Source organism: Mustelus asterias, chromosome 14 (assembly GCF_964213995.1).
Source record: "Mustelus asterias chromosome 14, sMusAst1.hap1.1, whole genome shotgun sequence".
Taxonomy (NCBI): domain Eukaryota; kingdom Metazoa; phylum Chordata; class Chondrichthyes; order Carcharhiniformes; family Triakidae; genus Mustelus; species Mustelus asterias.
In genome coordinates this window covers 103,505,479-103,530,990 of record NC_135814.1, presented here as the reverse complement: position 1 = coordinate 103,530,990, position 25,512 = coordinate 103,505,479, and the positions used below count along the sequence as shown (strand labels likewise).

General features: G+C 45.7%; 1 protein-coding gene across 1 annotated transcript in view; it reads left to right on the top strand.

The window, feature by feature from the left end:
* The window catches only part of ube2f (ubiquitin-conjugating enzyme E2F (putative)), a 152,290-nt gene that overhangs the window by 90,579 nt on the left and 36,199 nt on the right, over positions 1–25,512 (top strand). The window contains exons 4-5 of the mRNA XM_078229062.1: positions 7,398–7,463; positions 21,261–21,328. Of these exons, the coding sequence (XP_078085188.1) occupies positions 7,398–7,463; positions 21,261–21,328 (134 nt within the window). The remainder of the gene's footprint in view (positions 1–7,397; positions 7,464–21,260; positions 21,329–25,512) is intronic.

Genomic DNA, 25,512 nt, shown 5'->3' with positions numbered 1-25,512 from the left:
CTGGCAAATGCCCTGGACCTGATGGTTTGCAACCTATCGCCTTAAAAGAAGTGACTGCGGAGATAGTCGATGCATTGGGTGTGATCTTCCAAAGTTCCCTGGTTCTGGAAAGGTCCCAGCAGATTGGAAAACCTCAAATGTAACTCCTCCATTCAATGAGGGGGGGAGAAAGAAAGGAGGAAACTATAGACCATTTAGCCTAACGTCTGTCATAGGAAAACTCCTTGATTCCATTCATAAAACATTTAGAAAATCATAAAAACAATCTGGCAGAGTCACATTGGCTTTAAAAAAGGAAAATTGTGTTTGACTAATTTGTTAGCGTTCTTTGAAGATGTAACAAACAGGGTGGATAAAGGGGAACCAGTAGATGTGGTGCATTTAGATTTCCAAGAGGCTTTCCATAAGGTGGCACACAAATGGTTACTACACAAGATAAAAGCTCGGGGGTAACATACTAACATGGATACAGGATTGATTAGCTAACAGGAGGCAAGAAAATCGGAATAAATGAGCTGTTTTCGGGTTGGCAGACTGTAACTAATGGACTGTCACAGGGCTTCACCTATTTACAATCTATATTAATGACTTGGATGAAAGGGTCAAGTGTATGATAGTTACATTCGCTGATATAGGTAGGAACGCACGCTGTGAGGAAGATACAGTTTGCAGAGCATATAGACAAGTTAAGTGAATGGGCAGAAGAAAAGTGGCAGATGGAGTATAATGTGCGAAAATGTGAACTTTCCACTTTGGCAGGAAGAATAGAAAAGTAGTATATTATACGAGAGAATAAACAGCTGAAAGAACAGTTGATGGTCCTTCAAGATCGAATGCGTGGCCATTCAGTGACTTGAAGAAATGAAGACTCTCATTTCTTGGTTGTGCAGAATGGAAGCACCCACAAAAGGCGCTCGAGGTGACTGCTGAATTACAGGAAAGCTCAAGGTGAAGCACGGAAGCTTCGCAAAGAAACGGAAAGCCTATCGAAAGGTCGTAAAACGCTACTAGAATTCCTATGGTCAAGGTTATAGAGAAATGAGTTCCACGTCACTCTGAACAAGCTGAAGGACCAGTTGGCAGAGAAGACTCAGCAATGTTCAGGGTCCCAGGAGGAAGCTGAAAGCTACTTGAAACAGGCTGAAGAAGCAGTTGAACAAGAAAGAGGAGGCATTGAAAGGAAAAGTGGTGGAACTCTCTCCAAGCATTGAGTGAATAAAGCAGTCATTAGTAGCACAATCACAGGACTGAAACAGATCGAGACTTGGCCAGAGATGGACCTGGCTGATCAAAATGAAGGAGAAGAACAAAGTTCTGTTGCAGACAGAGAAAGAACAGATGGAACCAAGATTGGAAACTGTAGATCCAACACAGAAGCCCAGGCACTGGTAGAAGAAAGAGCATTGGATGTCTCATGCACTGAAAACCATTAAGCTGAACAAAGAGATTCATAAGCTTGCAAAATGATTTGAAAGTAAACAAATATTTGGCTTGAATTGTGGAAGTGGAAATTAAGGTTCCCTTTGTAAAATGTCAATGTCCAGCAGGAACTTGGTGGGCGTAAAGTAAAATTCAAGTTGACGCGAGGAATGAGTGGAGTGTGCATTCCTCTTGGATGGAACAAGACAAAACACTAGGTCCGAAAAAAGCAAACGAGTTGTTAATAACAAGAAATGCAACTCAAAGGAGCGCAGAGAGAGAATCAAATGGAGATGGACAAGTGGCAGCAAGCCAGTATTGCTACCATTCCTCCAACGGTGACAGCCCGAGATGTGGATAAACTGTCAAGCCTGAGGACTGTCTGAATTTTTAAAGTCAGAGACTTGAGATGAGGGAGCAGTGATAGCAAGTAAAAATCGTATAGCTGAAAAAGTTTTTTTTTAGAGAAGAATCGTAGAATCTCTGCAGTGCAGAGGGAGGCCATTTGGCCCATCGAGTCTGCACTGACCACAATCCCACCCAGGCCCTATTCCCGTAACCCCACATATTTGCCCTGTTAATCTCCAGACACTAGGGTCAATTTAGCATGGGCAATCAACTTAACCCACACATCTTTGGACTGTGGCGCTTGGCAGCGCAAGGGTTAACGTGGGACTGGGGCATAGTGCTGCCTACAGTGTGAGGAACAGTAATAGACTCAAAGAACAGTCTGGAAGCAGAACTCTTGCAGGCAGCCAGCCTGTATGGAACAGCTCCGTGCATGACCACACCTTGGAACCAATAATAAAGGGTTCATGTTTAAATAGACAGAGCTCAAGTGTTCCTCACTGAGATACCTAAAGAAGTTATATCACAGCATACTGTGGCAGCAAACAGCACCATAAGCATGACATTGTCATCAAGAGACCGTGAGCCAGGGTTCCAGGTTCAATTCCGGCCTCGATCACTGTCTGTGTGGAGTCTGCACATTCTCCCCGTGTCTGCGTGGGTTTCCTCCGGGTGCTCCGATTTCCTCCCACACTCCAAAGATGTGCGGGTTAGGTTGATTGGCCATGCTAAATTGACCATAGTATCAGGGGATTGGCAGGGTTTATGCGTGGAGTTACAGGAATAGGGGCTGGGTGGGATTGTGGTCGGTACAGACGCGATGGGCTGAATGGCCGCCTCCTGTACTGTACGAATTCTATGATTCTACCCTTTCTACAGACCTGAGGAATTTGGACCTTTATCAGCAGAGCTGTTGAAATTTCAGGTCAACTTGAAAGAGATGATTATTAAGAGTTATTCATAGAATCCCTACAGTGCAGAAGGAGGCCATTCGGCCCATCGAGTCTGTACTGACCACAGTCCCACCCAGGGCCTATTCCCATAACCCCGCATATTTACATTGCTAGTCCCCCCGATACTAGGGGCAATTTAGCATGGTCAATCAATCTAACCTGCACGTCTTTGGACTGTGGGAGGAAACCGGAGCACCCGGAGGAAACCCACGCAGGCACGGGGAGAACGTGCAAACTCCACATGGACAGTGACCCGAGGCTGGAATTGAACCCAGGTCCCTGGTGCTGTGAGACAGCAGTGCTAACCACTGTGCCACCATGCTGCCCACGATTATTAGTTACAGCTGCTGCCTGTCCTGTTTAGCCGAAGCCAGATGATCACCAATGTAAAGCTGAAATGATAAACTTGATATTTCTTTCCAAGAGCATCGCAGCTGAGTATTGTTCATCCACCCATTCCCATTTTCAAAGGGATCCCAGTGAAGAGTGTGAATGTGGTTATTATTGTTTGTGTTCCTAGCAACTGTTACTGCACAATAATATGTCTGCCTGGCTTTATGCTCTTCTTATTTAAGAAATGCAGTTTCGTCTTCTGCTGTCCTCGGGAGTGGTCCTGGTGATATGTTGCCACAGACCCACACCGGGGTGGCACAGTGGTTAGCACTGCTGCCTCTCAGCGCCAGGGACCCGGGTTCGATTCCCGGCTTGGGTCACTGTCTGCGCGGAGTCTGCACATTCTCCCTGTGTCTGCGTGGGTTTCCTCCGGGTGTTCTGGTTTCCTCCCACAGTCCGAAAGACGTGCTGGTTAAGTGCATTGGCCGTGCTAAATTCTCCCTCAGTGTACCCGAATGTGCGCCAGAGTGTGGCGACTAGGGGATTTTCACAGTAACTTCATTGCAGTGTTAATGTAAGCCTACTTGTGACACTAATAAATAAAAAAAATTACATTTGCAAGTGGTCCTTTTGAATCGGGAAGGCCCTCACCATTTCCTCCTCATCAGCTTTACAAGCATGTGAAAGGGAGGCGTGGGTGAGTTAAGTTTTTTGCGAATGTTCTCATCAGCCTCTTAGCAAAAAAACAGTGGACATTTCCCAGAGGGAGACCCTGCGCAATCAGTGGCACCAGTTCACTCCTGGGAAAATGATTTTTACGTCAGATATTACTGGCTACTTTTTTTCTTGTTAATAAAGAAATGTCCAGCAACAGAATTGTCTCTTTCAGGACACAGCATCCCCATTTAGTGGTATGTTCCACCAAGAGGAGTATGTGATCCGCGACCGATAGCTTTTGCCACGGCCTCCAAGATTTGCGTGCCCTTTCGGCTTGTTTTCCCTGTTTAGTACAGTCAATGATCCAACAGCCTTTCCGGAACTGTTGTTGCAAAATAATTGTGTGTGTGTCTATGTTGTGGCTTTCCAATCGGACAGATTTCATTGCAAAGTACGAAGGAAGTCCATTCTTTCACATCTGTATTTATAAAACCTGACACATTTGACAGCCTGTTTCACCCTGAAAACCAGAAAATGTTCAGCAGGTCTGGCAGCAACTGAGGAGAGAGAAGCAGGATTAATGTTTCAGGTCAACTATGTTTCTTCAGAACTGGGACGTACTTGACCCTTTGGTGTCTGTCCATTGAGTGTTCATGCTAATTCCTTGTATTTCCTCCCAAGATGTGTGAGCTCAGATGCGTCCACACATCTGCCCACTGTCTGCCTTCCTGAGGTTTTACAGTTCTCCTCCCTGTTAACCAAGTCACCTTTTGTGACATCAGTATACTTTGAAGTCGTACCCATTATGCTCCCATACAACTTTTTCCAACCAATCTCCTGTGAGATACTTTATCAAATGCATTCTGAGCATTCGTACACCTCTGCATTCGCGTTACATTTTTTTTCGCGAAAAGGTAATCAAACCAGACTCACCGTTACAAACCTGTGCTATCTGAACATAGAACAGTACAGCACAGAACAGGCCCTTCGGCCCACGATGTTGTGCCGAGCTTTATCTGAAACCAAGATCAAGCTATCCCACTCCCTATCATCCTGGTGTGCTCCATGTGCCTATCCAATAACCGCTTAAATGTTCCTAAAGTGTCTGACTCCACTATCACTGCAGGCAGTCCATTCCACACCCCAACCACTCTCTGCGTAAAGAACCTACCTCTGATATCCTTCCTATATCTCCCACCACGAACCCTATAGTTATATCTGCTCTTGATTAATCCAAGTATTTCTAAACACTCACCAACTTTATCATAGAATCCTTACAGTGCAGGAGGAAGCCATTTGGCCCATTGAGTCGGCCCTGATTCTCCAAGAAGCATCCCACCCTATCCCTGTAATCCACCCATTTAAGAAGTTTAACAACACCAGGTTAAAGTCCAACAGGTTTATTTGGTAGCAAAAGCCACACAAGCAATCGACCCACCCATTTACCATGGCTAATCCCACCTAACCTACACATCTCGGGACATTAAGGGGCAATTTACCATCGCTAATCCCCCTAACCTACACATCTTTGGATACTAAGGGGCAATTTAGCATTGCTAATCCAAACTAATCTACACATCTTTGGACACCTAAGGGGCAATTTACCATGGCTAATCCCACCTAACTCTCACATCTTTTGACACTAAGGGGCAATTTAGCATGGCCAATCCATCTAACCTACACATCTTTGGACTGTGGGAGGAAACCGGAGCACCCGGAGGAAACCCACGCAGACACGGGGAGAACGTGCAAACTCCACACAGACAGTGACCGAGGCCAGAATTGAACCCGGGTCCCTGGCGCTGTGAGGCAGCAGTGCTAACCACTGTGCCATTCTGTTGCTGTCCATCTTTAATTATGGATTTTAAGAGCGTATTGCAGACGTCAGACAGCTTTATTTGAGGGTTAATCTGACTATCTTCTCCCTTTTTTTTTGAAGAAAAGTGTTAGATCAACACCATGCATACTTGAGCATTGAACAATTGTGACCATAGTCTCTTGTTCTTCTTCCTCCGATTCCTTTCGGCAGTGAGGGTGTAGCCACCGGGACTCGGTGAATGATCCATTCAGAGTTCTTAACGTATTCAGAACCAGTTAATTTTCTTCAGTTGCTTCTAACAATTGTTCATATCCTTGTCGAGTACATCTACACTTCCAGCGTCATCTATATTTAAAAAAGCAATACTTCACCCATTGCCATTATCCTCCCCAGGGAGACTTTCTCCTTCAGTCCTGAGAACTTTTCATATTTTTATTAACTCTTTCTAATCTGCCTTTCACTATGCTTTCTGTATTCCCTGTGGTTTATTTTAGTATTGTCGCGACGACATTGAATTCCTTTTAATCTCAGACTAGTTTTAATCTTCATTATTTATGGCCCTCTGTTCATTAATGCCCCTTTAAGAATATATTTTATCTTAGTCATTTCTGTTCATGTTTAAAGATTCTGCGTTGCCAGGTCTTCATCTAACTATTCTACTAATATGGAACAGAGCCAATTCTGCCTTTTCTCAGTTTATTATTGACACTTGTGCCTTTTCTAGTCTTAACTGGTGGAGTCAAAAATTCCCCACTCTTTCCTTTTTGACTCGGGTTATTGATCCCACTTGATGGCGGTGCAGTGGTTAGCACTGCCGCCTCGCAGCGCCAAGAACCCGGGTTCAATTCCGGCCTCGGGTCACTGTGCGGTGTCTGCACATTCTCCCTGCCTCTGCGTGGGTTTCCTCCAGGTGCTCCGGTTAGGTGAATTGGCCATGCTAAATTGCCCCTTACTGTCAGGGAGATTAGCAGGGTAAATATGTGGGGTTACAGGGATAGGGCCTGGGTGGGATTGTTGTCGGTGCAGACTCGAAGGGCCAAATAGCCTCTTTCTGCACTGTAGAGATCCTATGATTTCCCAGAAAGAAATGGCCATGTTATTATCATTAGAGCCGTAATATTATAGTTACCCTTGTGCGTGGCCTCATTGCCAGAGCCCTGGCTTGTCCGCTGAATGCAGCCATGTCTTTGCTTTATATTAGATTGGTTGGTAATGGTCTGTTTTATAAGTAATGCTCTGGCGATTTAAACTCATTATAGGGCAGTTTGTTGCTTATAATTTGTGTGTTCTGTCTTTATCAAAATTGAGATAAACAGTACAGAACAAGCCAATCTCCCAAGAATAATCTCCCAGCCCAGGAAGAGAGACAGGTGCATTGAGACCATACAATGGTGGCCATACAGGAGCGGCATGGGTGGCACAGTGGTCAGCACTGCGGCCTCAGCCAGGGTCTCGGGTTCAATTCCGGCCTTGGGTCACTGTCTGTGCGGAGTTTGCACATTCTCACCGTGTCTGCGTGGGTTTCCTCCGAGTGCTGCGGTTTCCTCCCACAGTCTAAAAGACGTGCTGGTTAGATGCACTGGCCATGCTAAAATTCTCTGTGTACCCGAACAGGCGCTGGAGTGTGGCGACTGGGGGATTTTCACAGTAACTTCATTGCAGTGTTAATGTAAGCCCGCTTGTGACAATGAAAATTCCACATGATATGCTACAATTGGAAGTTTAAATGTGATAGAGAGATGGATTTGGATGGAAATCAGAGGGAAGGGCCCAGGTGATCTTTTTTGCCCTCCGTGTATTTACTGTTTTTTGGTTCTGAGTGCTGACTCTATTTGCATTCACTCCACTTATTGGTTTTATCTCTGCAGGCACGTGTAAATTGGATTTCCCCGATGCAAACAAGCTTTATTCCTTCCAGCTGAATGTCATGCCAGGTAATCTTTACTAACCTGATCGTTGAATTGTTTGGTGGTGGTCTAGGTACGATTGAAACCGCATGAACTCTGTGGTGTTATTGCTGGATAAATCTTGGCCCACACGTTCGTGAATAATCAGCCTGATTCGCTGTTGGAACGTCTGCAGTGAGTCATGGTGCTTTATTGAACAGGGAAGCTGATTTATTCAAGATAATAGGACCCGTACTATTGATTAAGATTGTGGGTTCAACACCCACTCCAGAGACTTGAGCACATACTCTAGGCAGATACTCTCCATGCAGTACTGAGAGGCTGCCACACTGTCACAGAGGCCACATGTCAGGTGAAACATTAAAGCAAGCCCTATCTTCCCTCACAGGTGAATGTAAACCATCCCTTGGCAGTATTCAAAGAAGAATATGAGAGTTCTCCTCGATGGCACGGTGGCACAGCGGTTAGCAGTGCTGTCTCACAGCACCAGGGACCCGGGTTCAATTCCGGCTTTCGGTGACTGTGCAGAGTTTGCACGTTCTCCCTGTGTCTGCGTGGGTTTCCTCCGGGTGCTCTGGTTTCCTCCCACACTCCAAAGATGCGTTGGTTAGGTGGATTGGCCATGCTAAGTTGCCCCTTAGTTTAGGTGGATTGGCCATGCTAAGTTGCCCCTTAGTTTAGCTGGATTGGCCATGCTAATTTGCCCCGTAGTGTCAGGGAGATCAGCAAGATAAATATGTGGGGTTACAGGGATGGAACCTGGGTGGGATTGTTGTCGGTGCAGACTCAATGGACCAAATGGCCTCCTTTTGCACTGTCGGGATTCTATGATTCTATCCAGGTCAATGTTTACCCCTCAAACAACACCTCCACAGACTATCTACGTTGGATAATGACTGCACTTCAAAAAGCAATGGCTGTAAAAAAACAATGTTTTGGTGAGTCCTGGTGTTCCGGAATTTGCTACACGGTTGCAAGCTCCATCTTTTTGTCAACTCTTGTTGAAAAGACTCTCAATAGTTAAATGCACTGCCAGAACTTTGTCTTTGTATGCTAGCTTGCACTGGTTTGCTGATTTCAGCCTGTGACAGTCTGGACAGCACACTCTGGTGTGCACAGGCCCGTGCTCTGACAAAACAACTTCAGGAGAGCAGAGAAAGAGACATTGCCCCTGGTCAAAGAGATTGAGGAACTGACCCAGGGACCGGGAACCTGGCCCGGGGACCCGGACCGTGAACCCGGGGATCTGGCCCGGGGGCCGGGAACGGACCCAGGGATCAAGAGTTGTTTAGGCTGGTGATGCTGTTTAATTTCTCTGGCTTGTTGCAAGATGACTGCAAAGCTTTTCAAGGTCTTGTGTCAATAGTCACCTTGGAACGAGAGGACTTCAGCCAAGATCCACATGTGCTTTTGCCAGACAGGCTGAAGGTGATATCCGAGTACCTGGATATCAGAGAAACCCGTTAATGAGGCAGTGCACGTTAATCCTGGGTCAGAGCAATGATTGATTGATATGTGCTGAGGATTGTCTCATTGTTCTTGCAGTGAATGATAATAACATTGCGGGTGGGTGACGGCTGATTGCTGTCCTCACTGGCTGTGTATGCAGGAGACTAAATATCCGCATCACTGCTATGAAATTGTTGCCATGAATACGCCAAAAATCTTTCATTAAACACTGATTTCTGTCCTCATTAATCTTTCTTCAGCTGTGGCTATTGCTATGCTTGTAATTACCTTACAGTAATAATGCTGGAGGAATGTGAGGTGCAGTGTCTATGCCTGTGGATTAAGAGATGCTGTAGAACGGGAAGGAGTGCATTTGTCCATTTCTTTTGGGGGTGGGAGGTCCATGTTTCTGGGTTCAGGAGGATGCATGTTCTTGTGCTTTTTGATTGGGTGTAATGTTCCCTCTAGAATTTTCTTTCTACTGGGCAGGTAACAAATTCCTCTGAGCATTGCATCCACAGGCAGTTTGCATTCATACGACTCCCTCTCCTGAACAGTCCCGTACAATGTCCGCCTCTCAATGGTCCCAATCCGTCACTCCTCTTAACAGTTGACATCAGAATTCTACTTTCACATGTTCCAAACTGTCTGGGCTCTCAGTGATCCCAGTCTCTTTCTCCTCCTCCCACATGTCCCGTTGAAACCCTGCCTCCAAGAATAGAAACCTGACGCTTCATCGAAACATAGAAGATAGGAGCAGGAGGAGGCCATTTGGCCCTTCGAGCCTGCTCCACCATTCATCACGATCATGGCTGATTACCCAACTCAATAGCCTAATCCTGCTTTCTCCCCATAACCTTTGATCCCATTCGCCCCAAGTGCTATATCCAGCCGCCTCTTGAATACATTCAATGTTTTGGCATCAACTACTTCCTGTGGTAATGAATTCTACAGGCTCACCACTCTTTGGGTGAAGAAATGTCTTCCTCAAAAGGCAGTGTCTTTGAATATTTTTAAGACAAGAGTGAAAGTTGATCGGGGTAGACAGGAATATAAGGAATATTTCTTCACTGTTTGGGTGAAATGTCTCCTCACCTCCATCCTCCATCCTAAATGGTCTTCCTGGGCCTGGGAACCTGAATACTTGCTACCAGGAAAATCCCAAAATTAGTCTGAATACTTGCTACCAGGAAAATCCTGAAATTAGTCGCCACACTCCGGCGCTTGTTCGGGGACACTGAGGGAGAATTAGGTGTGGCCAATGCACCCTAACCAGCACATCGTTTGGACTGTGGGAGGAAACTGGAGCACCCGGAGGAAACCCACGCAGACACAGAGAGAACGTGCAGACTCCGCACAGACAGTGACCCAAGGCTGGAACCGAACCTGGGTTCCTGGCGTTGTGAGGCAGCAGTGCCAACCACTGCCACCATGCCATTCCCATAAGGATGAACTGCACAGCCACCTCCCAAGCCCCACTATCCCAGCACAAGTTACAGAGGCCTAGCCATTTAGAAACATAGAAACATAGAAACCCTAATGGGGTTCTAGAAGGTGAGTGCTTATTGCTTATTTAATAATGACAATCGCGGCTGAGGTCCTGCATTTCAGGGAATGAGTAACTCGTCCGACTACCCACCATCGGGATACTCATTAACATGCAGCTGGAAAAGGATCTGTGACTACGTATTTGAAATGCAAAGATGCAGATAGATTATGTGGGTGCGTGACTCACTCAATGTAGTGAAAGACTAAGAAGCTGGCATGGTGACCACACTGGGAGTGCTGCATAGTTTGCTTAACTATCTTAATGACACCAGAAAGGGTACAAGCAAGGGCAGCAGGGTGTCCGCAAATAATAAATAATCTGCAAAGACTAGGGCTGAGTGATAGCAAGATTTCAATGGCAATTATGATCTGTTTGGCACATTTAACATAATAAAGCGCCCCAAAACATTTCACAGCAGTCAGCTTGACATTGGGAAGTGAAAATCTTCTGCGAGTCATGATAAATAAGAGGGTTGAATGATTAGAGCCTTCTCCTGTTAATTCAAAGTTGGTCTTTTGCTTTCAAAATTGAACTTGTGAAGTCACTTTCAATGCGCAGTTTGAATAAAACACCATGAGGCAATTTTAGCTCAATTTCAATTCAGATTGTCAGATGATATTGTGCATTGATTTTCAATCTACAGGCACCGCTGCTGCAGGAACTATGAATATTCAGTACGCAGAAGCCGTATAAATTTACAAGACATGTATTTAACTCCAGAGGCTTGTGCACAATAATCTAGGCTGACTGTGCAGTGTTGAGGGAAGCACTGCATCACTGGAGCTGCCACCTTTCAGCCTCATTGATATTTGATTTGATTTATTATTGCCACATGTATTGGGATACAGTGAAAAGTATTGTTTCTTGCGTGCTATACAGACAAAGCATACCATTCATAGAGTACATAGGGGAGAAGGAAAGGAGAAGGTGCGGAATGTAGTGTTACAGACATAGCTAGGGTGTAGAGAAAGATCAGCCTAATATATGGTGAGTCGTAGAGGTTTACAGCATGGAAACAGGCCCTTTGGCCCAACTTGTCCATGCCGTCCAGATTTTATCAAAAGTCTGACATCAGCAGGGAAGAAGCTGTTCTTGAGTCAGTTTTACGTGATCCCAGACTTTTGTATCTTTTTCCCAACGGAAGAAGGTGGAAGAGAGAATGTCCGGGTGCGTGGCGTCCTTGATGACGCTGGCTGCTTTTCCAAGGCAGCGGGAAGTGTAGACAGAGTCAATGGATGGGAGGCTGGTTTGAGTGATGGACTGGGCTTCGTTCACAACCCTTTGTAGTTCCTTGCGGTCTTGGACAGAGCAGGAGCCATACCAAGCTGCGATACAACCAGAAAGGATATTTTCTATGGTGCATCTGTAAAAGTTGGTGAAAGTCACAGCTGACATGCCATTGTTAAAATGATGTCCTATCTGCTCCCTCAGGTGTGAAAGATCCCATGACCCAGTGAGTGAAGAACAGGGGAGTTTCTCCCCAGTGTCCTCAGCCAACATCACTGAAGGCAGATTATTTGGCCATTGTCACATTATTGTTTGTGGGTATTTTCTGCACACAAACTGGCTGCCACATTTCCTACCTTACTACAGTAACTGCACTTCAGTCATTCTGAACTGGCTCTAATGTGCTTTGGACATCCTGTGGTGTGGAAGGTGCTATTGAAAACATAAGTCTTTAATTGCAGCTCTGGGTTTGAGGCTTGTTGAATAATGCCACACTGAGGTAATAATATCTAATAATATTAATGCAAGATCAAGAATGCTGTTGTGTTTGGATCATTACCACGAGACTCAACTATTCCAACCTGGCTGCTCTCCCAGATTCTACCCTCCATAAATTTGAGGTCATCCAAAACTCTGCTGTCCCTGTCACAGCGAGTCTCGTTCCCCTCTCACCCCCGTGCCCTCTGACCCACACTGGCTCCCGGACAAGCAACGCCCTTGATTTTTAAAATTCTTATCCTTATTTTCAAAGTCCTCCATGGCTTTGCCCCCTCCTATGCTTGTATTCTCCTCCAGCCCCACGACCTGGTGGCACAGTGGTTGGCACTGCTGTCTCACAGCGTCAGGGACCTGGGTTTGATTCCCAGCTTGGGTCACTGTCTGCGTGGAGTCTGCACGTTCTCCCCATGTCTGCGTGGGTTTCCTCCGGGTGCTCCAGTTTCCAGTTAGATGCATTGGCCATGCTAAATTGCCCCTTAGTGTCTTGGGATGCGTGGGTTAGAGGGATTAGCGGGGTAAATAGGGGGTTACAGGGATCGGGCCCAGGTGAGATTTGATGGATCGAATGGCCTCCTTCAGCACTGTAGGATTCTATCCTACGGGATTCTATGACCCTCTGAGTTCCCTGCGCTCCTCTAATTGCACCTCTTGATGCATTCCTGATTTTGGTGGCCGTGCCTTCAGTTTCCTAGGATCCATGCTCTTCCCTATATCTCTCCGCCTCTCTAGCTCTCTTTCCCCTCGAGTCTTTCCTTACCTGCCTCTATCAAAGCATATATCTCCCAATGTATTTGGTAATGCTCCTGTGAAGTGCCTTGGGATGTTTGATTGTGACAAAGGTGCCATGGACAAGGAACAAGATTTATTGTAGTGATACAGATCTCCCTGACACCAAGGGGCAATTTAGCATGGCCAATCCACCTAACCTGCACATCTTTAGACACTAAAGGGCAATTTAGCATGGTCATTCCACCTAACCAGCACATTTATTGAAGCGATACGGGGGACATGAGGCTGGAGTTACAGAACAAGATTCTAAAAATTGGGCTTCTTTTCACTGACGTTTCAGTGAAGGTTAAGGGGGAAATCAACTAATTGAGAGTTTCAAAATGATTAAAATGGTGACAGATTATCATTGACAAATGAAGGGAAAGTTAGAAAAAATGCTTTCACACAGAGTTATTATTACATAAGGGGCCATTGAGACAGAAACTGGCAATGTTTAAAAGACAGTTGTATAGGGAGATGGAAAGGAAGGATAAGATCCGGTGAAGGGGCAGGGAAGTGGGATCAGAACTGTGAATGTGAGCTGTGAGGCTGTGACTGATCCAAGCACAAGATTTCCTCCGGGTGCTCTGGTTTCTTCCCACACTCCAAAGATGTGCGGGTTAGGTTGATTGGCCATGCTAAATTGCCCCTAAGTGTCAGGGGGACTAGCCGAGTAAATGCGTGGGGTTATGGAGATAGGGCCTGGGTGGGATTGTGGTCGGTGCAGACTTGATGGGCCGAATGGCCTCCTTCTGCACTGTGGGGATTCTATGAAGGTGCTGAGTGTAATTGCCATCAGTGGCCCATATGCAGCCCTGGAAAATGCTTCGATAATCACTGCCTGAACTCACATTAGCCAGTTTCCCCATGCTGTTCCAACAGACTGCGCAAATAAGTGGCCAAGTAGTGGAAGAATTCGAGCTGTCACCCTTTGTTTTTCCACTCTGCTAAACAAATGCTTGCAGAGTTAGCACGCCCAGTAATGACGTTGCGGGACTGCTGTCACTAAGATCCTCTACAGGAGAATTCCAAATAATCATAGAATCCTGCAGTGCAGAAGGAGGCCATTTGGCCCATCGAGTCTGCACCGACCACAATCCCACCCAGGCCCTATCCGCACAATCCCATGCATTTACCCTAGCTAGTCCCCCTGACACTAAGGGTCAATTTAGCATGGCCAATCCACCTAACCCGTGCATCTTTGGACTGTGGGAGGAGACCGGAGCACCCGGAGGAAACCCACGCAGACACAGGGAGAACATGCAGACTCCACACAGACAATACCCAAGCCAAGAATCGAACCCGGTCCCTGAGGCAGCAGCGCTAACCACTGTGCCACCCCTCAACATAATCTTCAACGTACCCACGGTGAAGTAGAATAACTACACGCTACCACCCACCGCCGATCAGGTATTTTTCAACTACACAGACTATGGCATAGAGTATGAGGAAAGATGAGAGAGAGACTTACATTTATATAGCACCATTCATGAACAAAGGAGGTCCCAAAGCACAAATACTTTCCAAGTGTGGCTACAGTTGTAATGTAGGAAATGCAGCAGCCAATTTGCACACAGGAAGATCCCACAAATAACAATATGGTAATGACCAGAGAATCCAATGTTTGTGATGGTAGTGGAAGGATAAATATTGACCAGCACGCCAAGGGTAACTCCCTCGCTCTTTTACCACATTGTGCTCTGGTATCTTTTACATCCACCCAACAGGGCAGGTTTAACATCTCATCCAAAAGACATCATCTGCAACAGTGCAGCACTCCTTCAGTACTGCACAGGTGTGTCAGCCTTGAATTAATGCTCAAGTCCTTGATTGGGACTTGAACCCACAACCTGCTTACCAGTCCGTGGAGTTGGGCAGCACGTTGGCATAGTGGTTAGTGGTGCTGTCTCTCAGCGCCAGGGACCCAGGTTCGATTCTTGGTTTGGGTATTGTCTGTGTGGAGTTTGCACGTTCTCCCCGTGTCTGTGTGGGTTTCCTCTGGGTGCTCCGGTTTCCTCCCACAGTCCAAAGATGTGCAAGTTAGGTGGATTGGCCATGCTAAATTGCTCCTTAGTGTCAGGAGAATGAGCTAGGGTAAATGCATGGGGTTATGGGGATAGGATCTGGGTGGGATCGTGTGGTTGGTGCAGACTCGATGGCGAATGGCCTCCTTCTGCACTGTAGGGATTCTATGATTTTTTTTCCTCTTCTGCCTCTGGGATGAAAGTGCGATCTATTGAAGCATGGCTGACTTGAGTTTGGGTTTGACACAAGGCTTTTGAGGGGAGGGGGCAGGGGAATTTGTTTGGGATTACCACAGGGAAATAGAGAGTTGGGTAGTGGGATTATTTTGGGATAGTTACAGAGAGAGTGGGGCAAAGCAATTAGTTTGGAATTGATACAGGGATGTGGAGAAGTAGGAATAGTTTGGGACTGGAATCACGAGCTTTCGGAGCGCTGCTCCTTCATCAGGTGAGTGGAGTGAAACTCCACTCTCCTGAGGAAGGAGCAGCGTTCCAAAAGCTCGTGATCCCAAATAAACCTGTTGGACTTTAACCTGGTTTTGTGAGACTTCTTACTGTGCCCACCCCAGTCCAATGCCAGCATCTCCATGCCATAGTTTGGGATTGACGCGGGGAAATGGAAAGTAGTGCAATGGGATTCATTTGGCATTGATACAGCAATATAGGGAGAGTGCAGAACAATGGAATTCATTTGGGATTACTATAGAGCTTGGAAAAAGAGTGGGATTAAGTTTGGATGTTGGGGGCTACAGGGGAATAAATGTAGGGCAATGGGATTAATGTTGAGATTGGTTTAGCAAAGAATTGGGACAGCAATGGGCTGAATGGCCTCCTGTGCTGTGAGCCTCTCCTTTTGTCCCTGAGTAATTAGAAAGTGGTTGCAGATATTTCTTCAGGAAAGTGGGGTGGGAATGGACCAAGTATTCCATGTTTTGGTCACGAGATTGTTCAAGGCTGCAGAGGGACCAGTTTCAAGTACATGGCGAATTCTGAGGGAAAGAAACGCTTTGTGATTCATGTAACCGTTGATGCAAGTGCCTCCAAACCCAGGGCTGTGAAATGCTACAATGAATCACAGTGAAATACTTTAATTAGGAATAAAATTGTATTATGCATCAGTCTAGGTTTTATTTGGAGGGTTAAGTTTGGTTTCCATTTTTCAAATTAGCAGTGGGTTGTCATAGCTAATAAAATCAACACTGGGACACAACAGACTCATCCCAGGAGAAATCTTAACATGTTTCTCCCTCTCTCCTTTCCTGGCCCCTGCCTGTTGACTAGATTTGATTTGACATACATTCTGCAGCTCATTCCCCAATATTTTGGTGATATTTGAATTAGTTTTTATCCCCAGTGTCTGTCTTGGTCTCTGTGTGTATTGGCTCCATTCACACATTCCCAGTTCTAGTGTTGAGTACCTCCTTGACTCTGTTCTATTTTTTGCGTGTATTTTGCTGGGCAATTTGTGGCAATAGTGATACTCTGCACTTTATTTTAGTAAGCCATTTATTTGGAGATGGTGCCTGTTGTGTTTGAGATTTATCTAGATGCTGCCTCTCTCCCTGATGTTTTGATGCTCACAGTCTGTCTTTCGATTGAGTTTTCTTGTCGGTAGACACTGGCTGGGCCACTCCTGCTCCCTCCTCGCACCAGTGAATATGCTCCTATGTGTAACTAATTTAGCTTAAATGATTCAGTACATTTCTCCCCATCTGGATGTCTGACGTTACATTGTATTCAGCATTTCCAGCTCTTGCTGTGTTTTGCTGTTAACTTTCAGGTCTTACTAGTGGTGACACTGAGTTTCTTTTTGGTAACAAAGAGAACTGCCTCAAATAGGCCTGGCTTCAAACTTTTATATATCAGAAACGCCCAAGGAATGAAATGGTTCAAAACTGGACAATATTGGAAAATAACTCTTATTGCTGCCTGATTTAATTAACAGTTAAAATATCTGTATCCGGTAGCCTGGCCAAAAGCTGGTGCCACATCTGTCTGTCCACACCTCAGGCTTATTGGGTGGCACAGTGGTTAGCATTGCTGCCTCACAGCGCCAGGGACCCGGGTTCGATTTCCAGCTGGGGTCACTGTCGAGTTTGCATGTTCTCCCTATGGGTTTCCTCCGGGTGCTCCGGTTTCCTCCCACAGTCCGAAAGACGTGCTGGTTAGGCACATTGGCCGTGCTAAATTCTCCCTCAGTGCACCCGAACAGGCGCTGGAGTGTGGCGACTAGGGGATTTTCACACTAACTTCATTGCAGTGTTAATGTAAGCCTTACTTGTGACACTAATAAACAAACTTTTTTAAAAACTCTCCCTGAGGGAAGCGGGAAATTAGAATTGAATGGGGAATCTCTCCACATCAACCTGTTATGCGCAGGCCACAAGCAGTGACATTTCCAGATATCTTTCCACATATATTTCTGACCCACGAGAGAGTCGGGGACTAAGGAGGGGTCGGCAGTAAAATGGAGTTAAGGCCACAATCCGATCAGCCATGATCTTGTTGAATGGCGGAGCAGACTTGATGGGCTGAATGGTCTACTGTTTCTTATGATCTGGCGATCAGAGGGTGTCCCTGTGTATCAAACCATCTGTGATATTCTTGGGCTCGTGATCTGTTTTGCATGAATTCTAAATTACTCAGCGCTGAGACCCACAGTGGAGCTCTGCGTGAATTAGATCATTCATTTTGCTTGACAGTCCATCGAACTCGAAAGTATTCACGATGACGATTGTTTTACTAAATGGATCAGGGGAGCAGGATTAATGAGAGTACAGGCTAGGCTGGGCTGCACAAGATTGAGGAGATGGTTGAGTGCTTTAATGTTTTTTTTCCGTGGCTGATCTGTGAGCCTTTTTTTCAAACCAGGTGCAGTTCATTTTGATTTGGGTGGAAAAGTTTATTGGTATAATTTTGGCTTTGTGATTTGTGTGGTTTTGGGAGGTGCCTGTAACCGTGAAATATAACATTGACAGCCTTTTGTTATCTGATTAGTTAAATGTCCAAAGATGTGTAGGTTAGGGGGATTGGCCATGCTAAGTTGCCCCTTTGTGTCCAAAGATGTCCAGGTTAGATGGGTTGACCAAGCTATATTGCCCCTTAGTGTGCAGGTTAAGGGGATGAGCAGGGTAAACACGTGGGGATGGGCAGGGGTGGGTCTGGGTAAGATGCTCTGTCGGAGAGTTGGTATAGACTCGACGGGCCGAATGGCCTCTTTCTGCACCGTATGAATTCTATGAAATGGAGCCCAAGGGTTAGACAAGGAACTGAGGGCCTCTGTTTCTGGAAGAGTACAGAACGAAAACCCAAATAACAAAAGCAAGTAGACCAAATTATTTTCCTCATTCCCTCTCTCCTCTGGCCTTTAATTACTCGTCGCCTCACCCACGCCGTCTCTGTGAGAGCCTGTGTTTAGCGCGTACTCGCTCTGTGACTCAGTCTCTCTCCCCGACTTTCCAGACCCAGTAATGCCCAACTCCTGAGGAAGGCAAAAATAAACCGGGAATCTAATTCCAGGAAAACTCTTGGATGTTCCTGCTCAACTCCCTAAGACGGCTTGTGACACATCACTAAACATGTTTAACAAAGTACTCCCCTCTCCTATCCTGTAGCCAATGTGCCCCAGCATCCCGAGGACTGATACCACAGACTGACGACCCCACACTCCCTGATAACAAACACCCTTTCGTAGTTGTGTATGTTGAGCATGTATTCAGCATCTGTCTGCAATTTCTAACATCTGCAAGCCCTGGGTGTGAAAGGTCACAACGTCACTGTCATTGTGGAAAGAAGTTGCTCTTCACTGAAGTCCAATCCATGTTCCCATGGGTAAATAATGTTGGGTAGAATTAAGGTGAATGAGTCACATTTTCATTTTCATTTCATGTGACTATAGGATTTGTTCTGGATATTGGGTCCTATAAGTCCATTGGACTTCTTATTCCTCCAAAAATGCTATCAGTGGCTTGGGAAATGGTATCCCTTATGTTGCGAAGTTGAGTAGAATGTTAGAACTTAGTGTTTATAAAATTATTTTTAAAATAGTGAAATGCATGGTCCCTTTAAAAAGGTGGTGCTTTTTCTGTGCTTAGAAAGTTTTTTAACAATGTAGATGCATATGGGGTCCCAGAATGAAACATTTGTATCGCAGGCCAAGCAGCAGGGTTGCCTTGGTAACAGGCTTTCAGGTTTTTTAATGTAGCCAATCAAGTTGAAACAGAACAGACTTTTGAATTTAACCAATCGTCTTAAATCCGGCACTTGGATACCAGCAACCTATTAGATTTAAATTTGATGGTTTTGGCAAACTGGAACCAATCCTATTGTAGGGGTTGTTGATATGTCATCACAGGTATAAAAGTGGCGGCAGTGGAACAATAAGCAGAGACAGCATCTGCCAGAGTAACAGCCTCATCCATGTCTTGGAGAAAGCTCCAACTTGATAGTGAAGATACCAAAGAAGATACAAGTTCCAGACAGAAGAATCAACAGAGAAGGCCCAGAATATTCCAGAAGACGCCAAACCTGGTTGTAATTCAGAGAGTGACTGAAATTCAATCTTTTTGTTAATAAGTGGGAATTGCATTTATCTGAACAGCATTCTATTAGAATCGTGTTTTATTTGGTTTGTTAATAGTTTAGTTAACTTGTTCACTGTTAGTTAGATAAATTACCTGTTGACTTTAGAGAGCGTCAGGTAGTTATTTTGATTCAACCACTAAAAGTTACTGAAGTGCAGATCATACCACTTCCCACCCATTTTAACAGGTTATGAGGCAAGATACTCCTCTTTGAATGATTAAGTGTTAGTTCTCAGAGGGGGGGGATTCACCTCCACTTCATAACACTTACAGTCTTCTTGCCATTCTTGAGGGAAGGACCAGATCCAGGCTAATCCGCCGTTTACTTGGGTTTTCTAAAAGTGGCTCAACACAATCTCTGACTAGGTGAGGACCAGAGCCAGGAAAGGTGATGCAACAGAGGAAATGTTTCTGGTTGGATTGTGAATTGGTTCTTCTGCAGGAGCCAGAGGATGTAATGCTAGCTGAAACTACAGATGGATGGATGGGTGCGGGGGGGGGGGGGGGGGGGGGGGGGGGGGGGGGGGGGGGGGGGCCAGCATAAGTGGTCCATAGTAGATCAGACATGGACTCGATTGGAATGAGTTGATGAGGAAGGGGCACTAAATGAGGTAGAATTGAAAGTGGCAAGGAGGATATAAAGAGACTCAAGGTGATTTAGACAAGTTGTGAGTGGGCAAATGTATAGTAGATGCAGTATGACATGGATAAGTGTGAACTTATCCACTTTGGATGGAGAGGGGCAACCGGAAGACTGAGTTTGGGGAACTCATTTGTTTGTACTGCATTTGAAGAAACGGTGAGTTTCGAGTACAGTTTTGGGGTGTCTCTGGGAGAGATACGGCATCAAGTGAATGCTTTAAAATTCCCCGGTAGAAAACCAGTTGCAACTGTGCCAGTCCCAGGCAAGAAGCCTTTGTGTCATGCTGGTGGCAACTCTTCACTGGTTTATGTGTCTGTAAAGATCTTGCTAGGAAAAAGGAATAGTGGGAATTTGAATTGTCGTCTTGTGTTTATATTGAGATTGTTAGAATCATAGAATCCTTCAGTGCAGAAGGAGGCCATTCGGCCCATCGAGTCTGCACCGACCACAATCCCACCCAGGCCCTATCCCCATAACCTCGTGCATTTACCCTAGCTAGTCACTTAGGGGCAGTTTATCACGGCCAATCCACCTAACCTGCACGTCTTTAGACTATGGGAGGAAACCGGAGCACCCGGAGGAAACCCATGCAGACACGGGGAGAATGTGCAAACTCCACACAGACAGTGACCCGAGTCAGGAATTGAACCCATGTCCCTGGAGCTCTGAGGCAGCAGTGCCAACCACTGTGTCACTGTGCCGCCTTTTTGACTCGTGTAATATATTTCACATTTTATGTTTTAATAAAAATGTTATTCTTTGTATTAAAAGTTCATCATCAGGTTCCTTTGTTCAGTAACCTACCTTCCTGAAAAAAAAACAAGTTAGGATCAATCAAGCCAGGTTCACTCTGGAATCTGAAACAAAAACAGAAAATGCTGGCAAACCTCAGCAGGTCTGACAGCATCTGTGGGGAGAGAATAGAGCAAACGTTTCAAGTCTAGATGACCCTTTGTTCAGAGCTTTTATCACTCTGGAATCTGATTTTTCCGGTATTACTAGCAGTTGGGATTGTTACAGTGTATTTGTGGAAAATGGTGCATGTTATATGTTGGAAAATGCTCCTCTTTGTTCTGTTAACAGATGAAGGGTATTACCAGGGTGGCAAGTTCCAGTTTGAGACAGATGTTCCAGAAGCCTACAATATGGTGGTGAGTAGAGGAGCTTTGCGGATCTTTTTGATGGATTGCACAGCCGGAGGGCAAAACAGGCGGAACTGGATCCAGGAAATTCTATCCAAGTCCGTCTGATTATTATGTAAATTTAGTGTGTATCAAGGTGAGCAATCTTAACGCTGGTAGAATGGTTCTTTTGTTCTTTCATTCTTTCATGGGATGTGGCCATCGGTGACAATTACTGACTTTGCCAATGACACCCATATCCCATGAAAGAAAAAGAAGTGTAGAACAAAGCAACCATTGAAGTAAAACCAACGTAACGAAGTCCCACGGTCTCAGCATGGAGCACAGCACGGGGTTAGATACAGAGTAAAGCTCCCTCCACACTGTCCCCATCAAACACTCCCAGGACAGGTACAGCACGGGGTTAGATACAGAGTAAAGCTCCCTCCACACTGTCCCCATCAAACACTCCCAGGACAGGTACAGCACGGGGTTAGATACAGAGTAAAGCTCCCTCTACACTGTCCCCATCAAACACTCCCAGGACAGGTACAGCACGGGGTTAGATGCAGAGTAAAGCTCCCTGTGCACTGTCCCCATCAAACACTCCCAGGACAGGTACAGCACGGGGTTAGATGCAGAGTAAAGCTCCCTGTGCACTGTCCCCATCAAACACTCCCAGGACAGGTACAGCACAGGGTTAGATACAGAGTAAAGCTCCCTCTACACTGTCCCCATCAAACACCCCCAGGACAGGTACAGCACGGGGTTAGATGCAGAGTAAAGCTCCCTATGCACTGTCATTCCTGTGGATGTTTCACAGGAATGAGACTGGATAAATATGTTGGCACAAACCTAGGAATAGAAATAGGCCAGTCAGCTCCTCTCGCCTACCCCGCCATTTAAGACCAGCATAGCTGATCAGACACTTCAATACCCGTTACATCCACTATCCCCATAGCCTTTTACGCTATTAATCCGAAATCTATCAATCTCTACTTTAAACAAACTCAGTGACTGAGCATCGACAGCCCCCTCTTTGGAAAGAAATTTCTCCTCATCTCGGTCCTAAGTGGATTCCCCTTTATTTTGAAATTGTGCCCCCTGGTTCTAAACTTCCCAAACAAGGGAAACACCTTACATGCATTTACCTTGTCTATTCCTTAAATTATTGTGTAGGTTTCAATGAGATCACCTCTCATTCTTCGAAACTCTGGAGAATACAGGCCCATTTTGCCCAATCTCTCTTCAGAACACAGTCCCGCCATCCCCGGAACAAGGCTGGTGAACAAGCAGATTAATTAATCCTACCCTGTCCCCTGGTCATATAGACGTAGAGAATAGTTAGCTTTTTGATGTATACCCTTTATCAGAACTGAAAACAGTATAGAGTCGTAGAGGTTTACAGCATGGAAACAGGCCCTTCGGCCCAACTTGTCCATGCCGCCCCTTTGTTTTTGATCCCTAAGATAGTCCCAATTGCCCACGTTTGGCCCATATCCCTCTATACCATCTTACCCATCTAATTGTCTAAATGCTTTTTAAAAGACAAAATTGTACCCGCCTCTACTACTACCTCTGGCAGCTCGTTCCAGACACTCACCACCCTCTGTGTGAAAAAATTGCCCCTCTGGACACTTCTGCATCTCTCCCCTCTCACCTTAAACCTGTGCCCCTTAGTTTTAGACTCCCCTACCTTTGGGAAAAGATGTTGACTAGCTGATCTATGCCCCTCATTATTTTATACACCTTTTTATCAGATCACCCCTCATGCTGCAGAGAAAAAAGTCCCAGTCTATCCAGCCTCCCCTTATAACTCAAACCATCAAGTCCTGGTAGTATCCTAATTTTTTTCTGCACTCTTTCTAGTTTAATAATATCCTTTCTATAATAGGGTGACCAGAACTGGACACAGTATTCCAAGTGTGGCCTTACTAATGCCTTGTACAACTTCAACAAGAGGTTCAATTGTCTGACCAATGAAACTAAGCATGCTGAATGCCTTCTTCACCACTCTGTCCACCTGTGACTCCGCTTTCAAGGAGCTATGAACCTGTACCCCTAGATCTCTTTGTTCTGTAACTCTCTCCAACGCCCTACCATTAACTGAGTAAGTCCTGCCCTGGTTCAATCTGCCAAAATGCATCACCTCACATTTATCAAAATTAAATTAAAGTATGTTTGGAAAATGGAGAGGGAGCTGGGGGAGAGATGAACCAAATTGAAACCTAGCAATAATGGGTTAAATGACCTGCAAACTGCTCAGCAGAAAACCATTTGACAGTATGAGTGATCACCAGAGAAATAATGCCGAGATAATTGATCATTAAAAAGGTGCAAGTCGCTTGGATTTGAATAATGACAGGAGAGGTCGACCCAAATAAGATGGAGTGAAATAACCTGTAAATGCAGCTGATGTAAAATTAATGAATTACTGGGGGCACGGTAGCACAGTGATTAGCACTGCTGCCTCACAGCGCCAGGGACCCGTGTTCGATTCCCGGCTTGGGTCAATATCTGTGTGGAGTTTGCACGTTCTCCCCGTGTCTGCGTGGGTTTCCTCCGGGTGCCCCGGTTTACTCCCACAGTCCAAAGATGTGCAGGTTAGGGGGATTGGCCATGCTAAATTGTCCCTTAGTGTCCAAAGATGTGTAGGTTAGGTGGATTGGCCGTACTAAATTGCCTCCCTAGTGTTCAGAGATGTGCGGGTTAGGGGGATTAGCCATGCTAAATGGGCAGGTTTTGGGCCTGGGTATGGTCCTCTTTCACAGAGTCCGTGCAGACCTGATGGGCTGAATGGCCTCTTTCCACTCTGTGGGGATTCTACGATGATCCGGTGGGACCAGCTGCTCACCAGAGCAAGAAGCATTTCCGATATTTCAGCTGTTAAATGTCGGTGTGATTTAGCTGTTTGCCCTGTGGGCTCCCCTTCGTTATAGAGCAACCAGGGAGTGACTATAAACATGCCTTGTTGACTACCCTGTATGCTGTGGTTTACCATTCCCAGATGTTGTCTGTCTTCTTTTGTTTTCTCTCTCACTGAGTTTTGTAAGGTTTCTGCTGAGGAAGGCTCGGTTACATAACTTCTTTGGAAAGACTGCAGCTGAATTGGGAAATGTGCAAATGTTGCATGTTTTTGTCCTTTTCTGGATGGGGGGAAATGCAGATGGATATTTCTGCAGTTAGATATTTGTCTGGTCGAAAGCTGATATAATGAGCTGCCGTCTGCGGCTGTCAGGTTTTCTAGTGTGCTCGTTCCCACAGTGCGGCACAGTGGCACAGTGGTTAGCACTGCTGCCTCACAGTTACCAGGGACCAGGGTTCAATTCCTCTGGTCACTGTCTGTGTGGAGTCTGCACATTCTCCCCGTGTCTGCGTGGGCTTCCTCAGGTGCTCCGGTTTCCTTCCACACTCCAAAGATGCGCGGGTTAGGTGAATTGGCCATGCTAAATTGCCCCTTAGTGTCAAGGAGACTAGTAGGGTAAATACATGGGGTTACGGGGATAGGGCCTGGGTGGGATTGTAGTCGGTGCAGATTCGATGGGCGGAAAGGCCTCCTTCTGCACTGTAAGATTCTATGAATATGGCAGTGCCTGCTGCCTCTGGGTGCTCACTGCCACATCGTGCACCCACTGCCAGCTGGTAAAGGCAAGAACCAACAAAATGAAAGATACAGAATGAAAATATTCCCGTAATCATTGGACTTTGATTGACCTTGTGAATATGCTGATGAACCTGTAGCACCAAATACAGCTTGCAACGGTAGAAAACTGAGAAAACGCTTATCGACAAAGCAAATTAATAAACTTGGAAAGGATCGAAGTCTATTTATAAAAAGGACAGCACCTGAGAATTCAAAGTCAAAAAGGCCGAACTAATAAAATTCAAACTCTGAGGGCAAAGGAGCCACCATGACCGGCCAGTGTGAAAAAGAAGCACCTGTTCAAGGGTCAGGAAGAAGAAAGAGACACATGACGTGCTCAGGCAGCTGGGATCAGGTGAATCTCTTGAAGAGTATAGAGGGTGTAGGAGTAGAGAGAAAAATCAGGAGGGCAAAAAGGGGACACGTGATTGTTTTGGCAGATAAGGCAAAGGAGAATCCAAAGAGCTTCTACAAATACATAAAGGGCAAAAGAGTAACAAGGGAGAGAGTAGGGCCTCTTAAGGATCAACATGATCATCTATGTGCGGATCCACAAGAGATGGGTGAGATC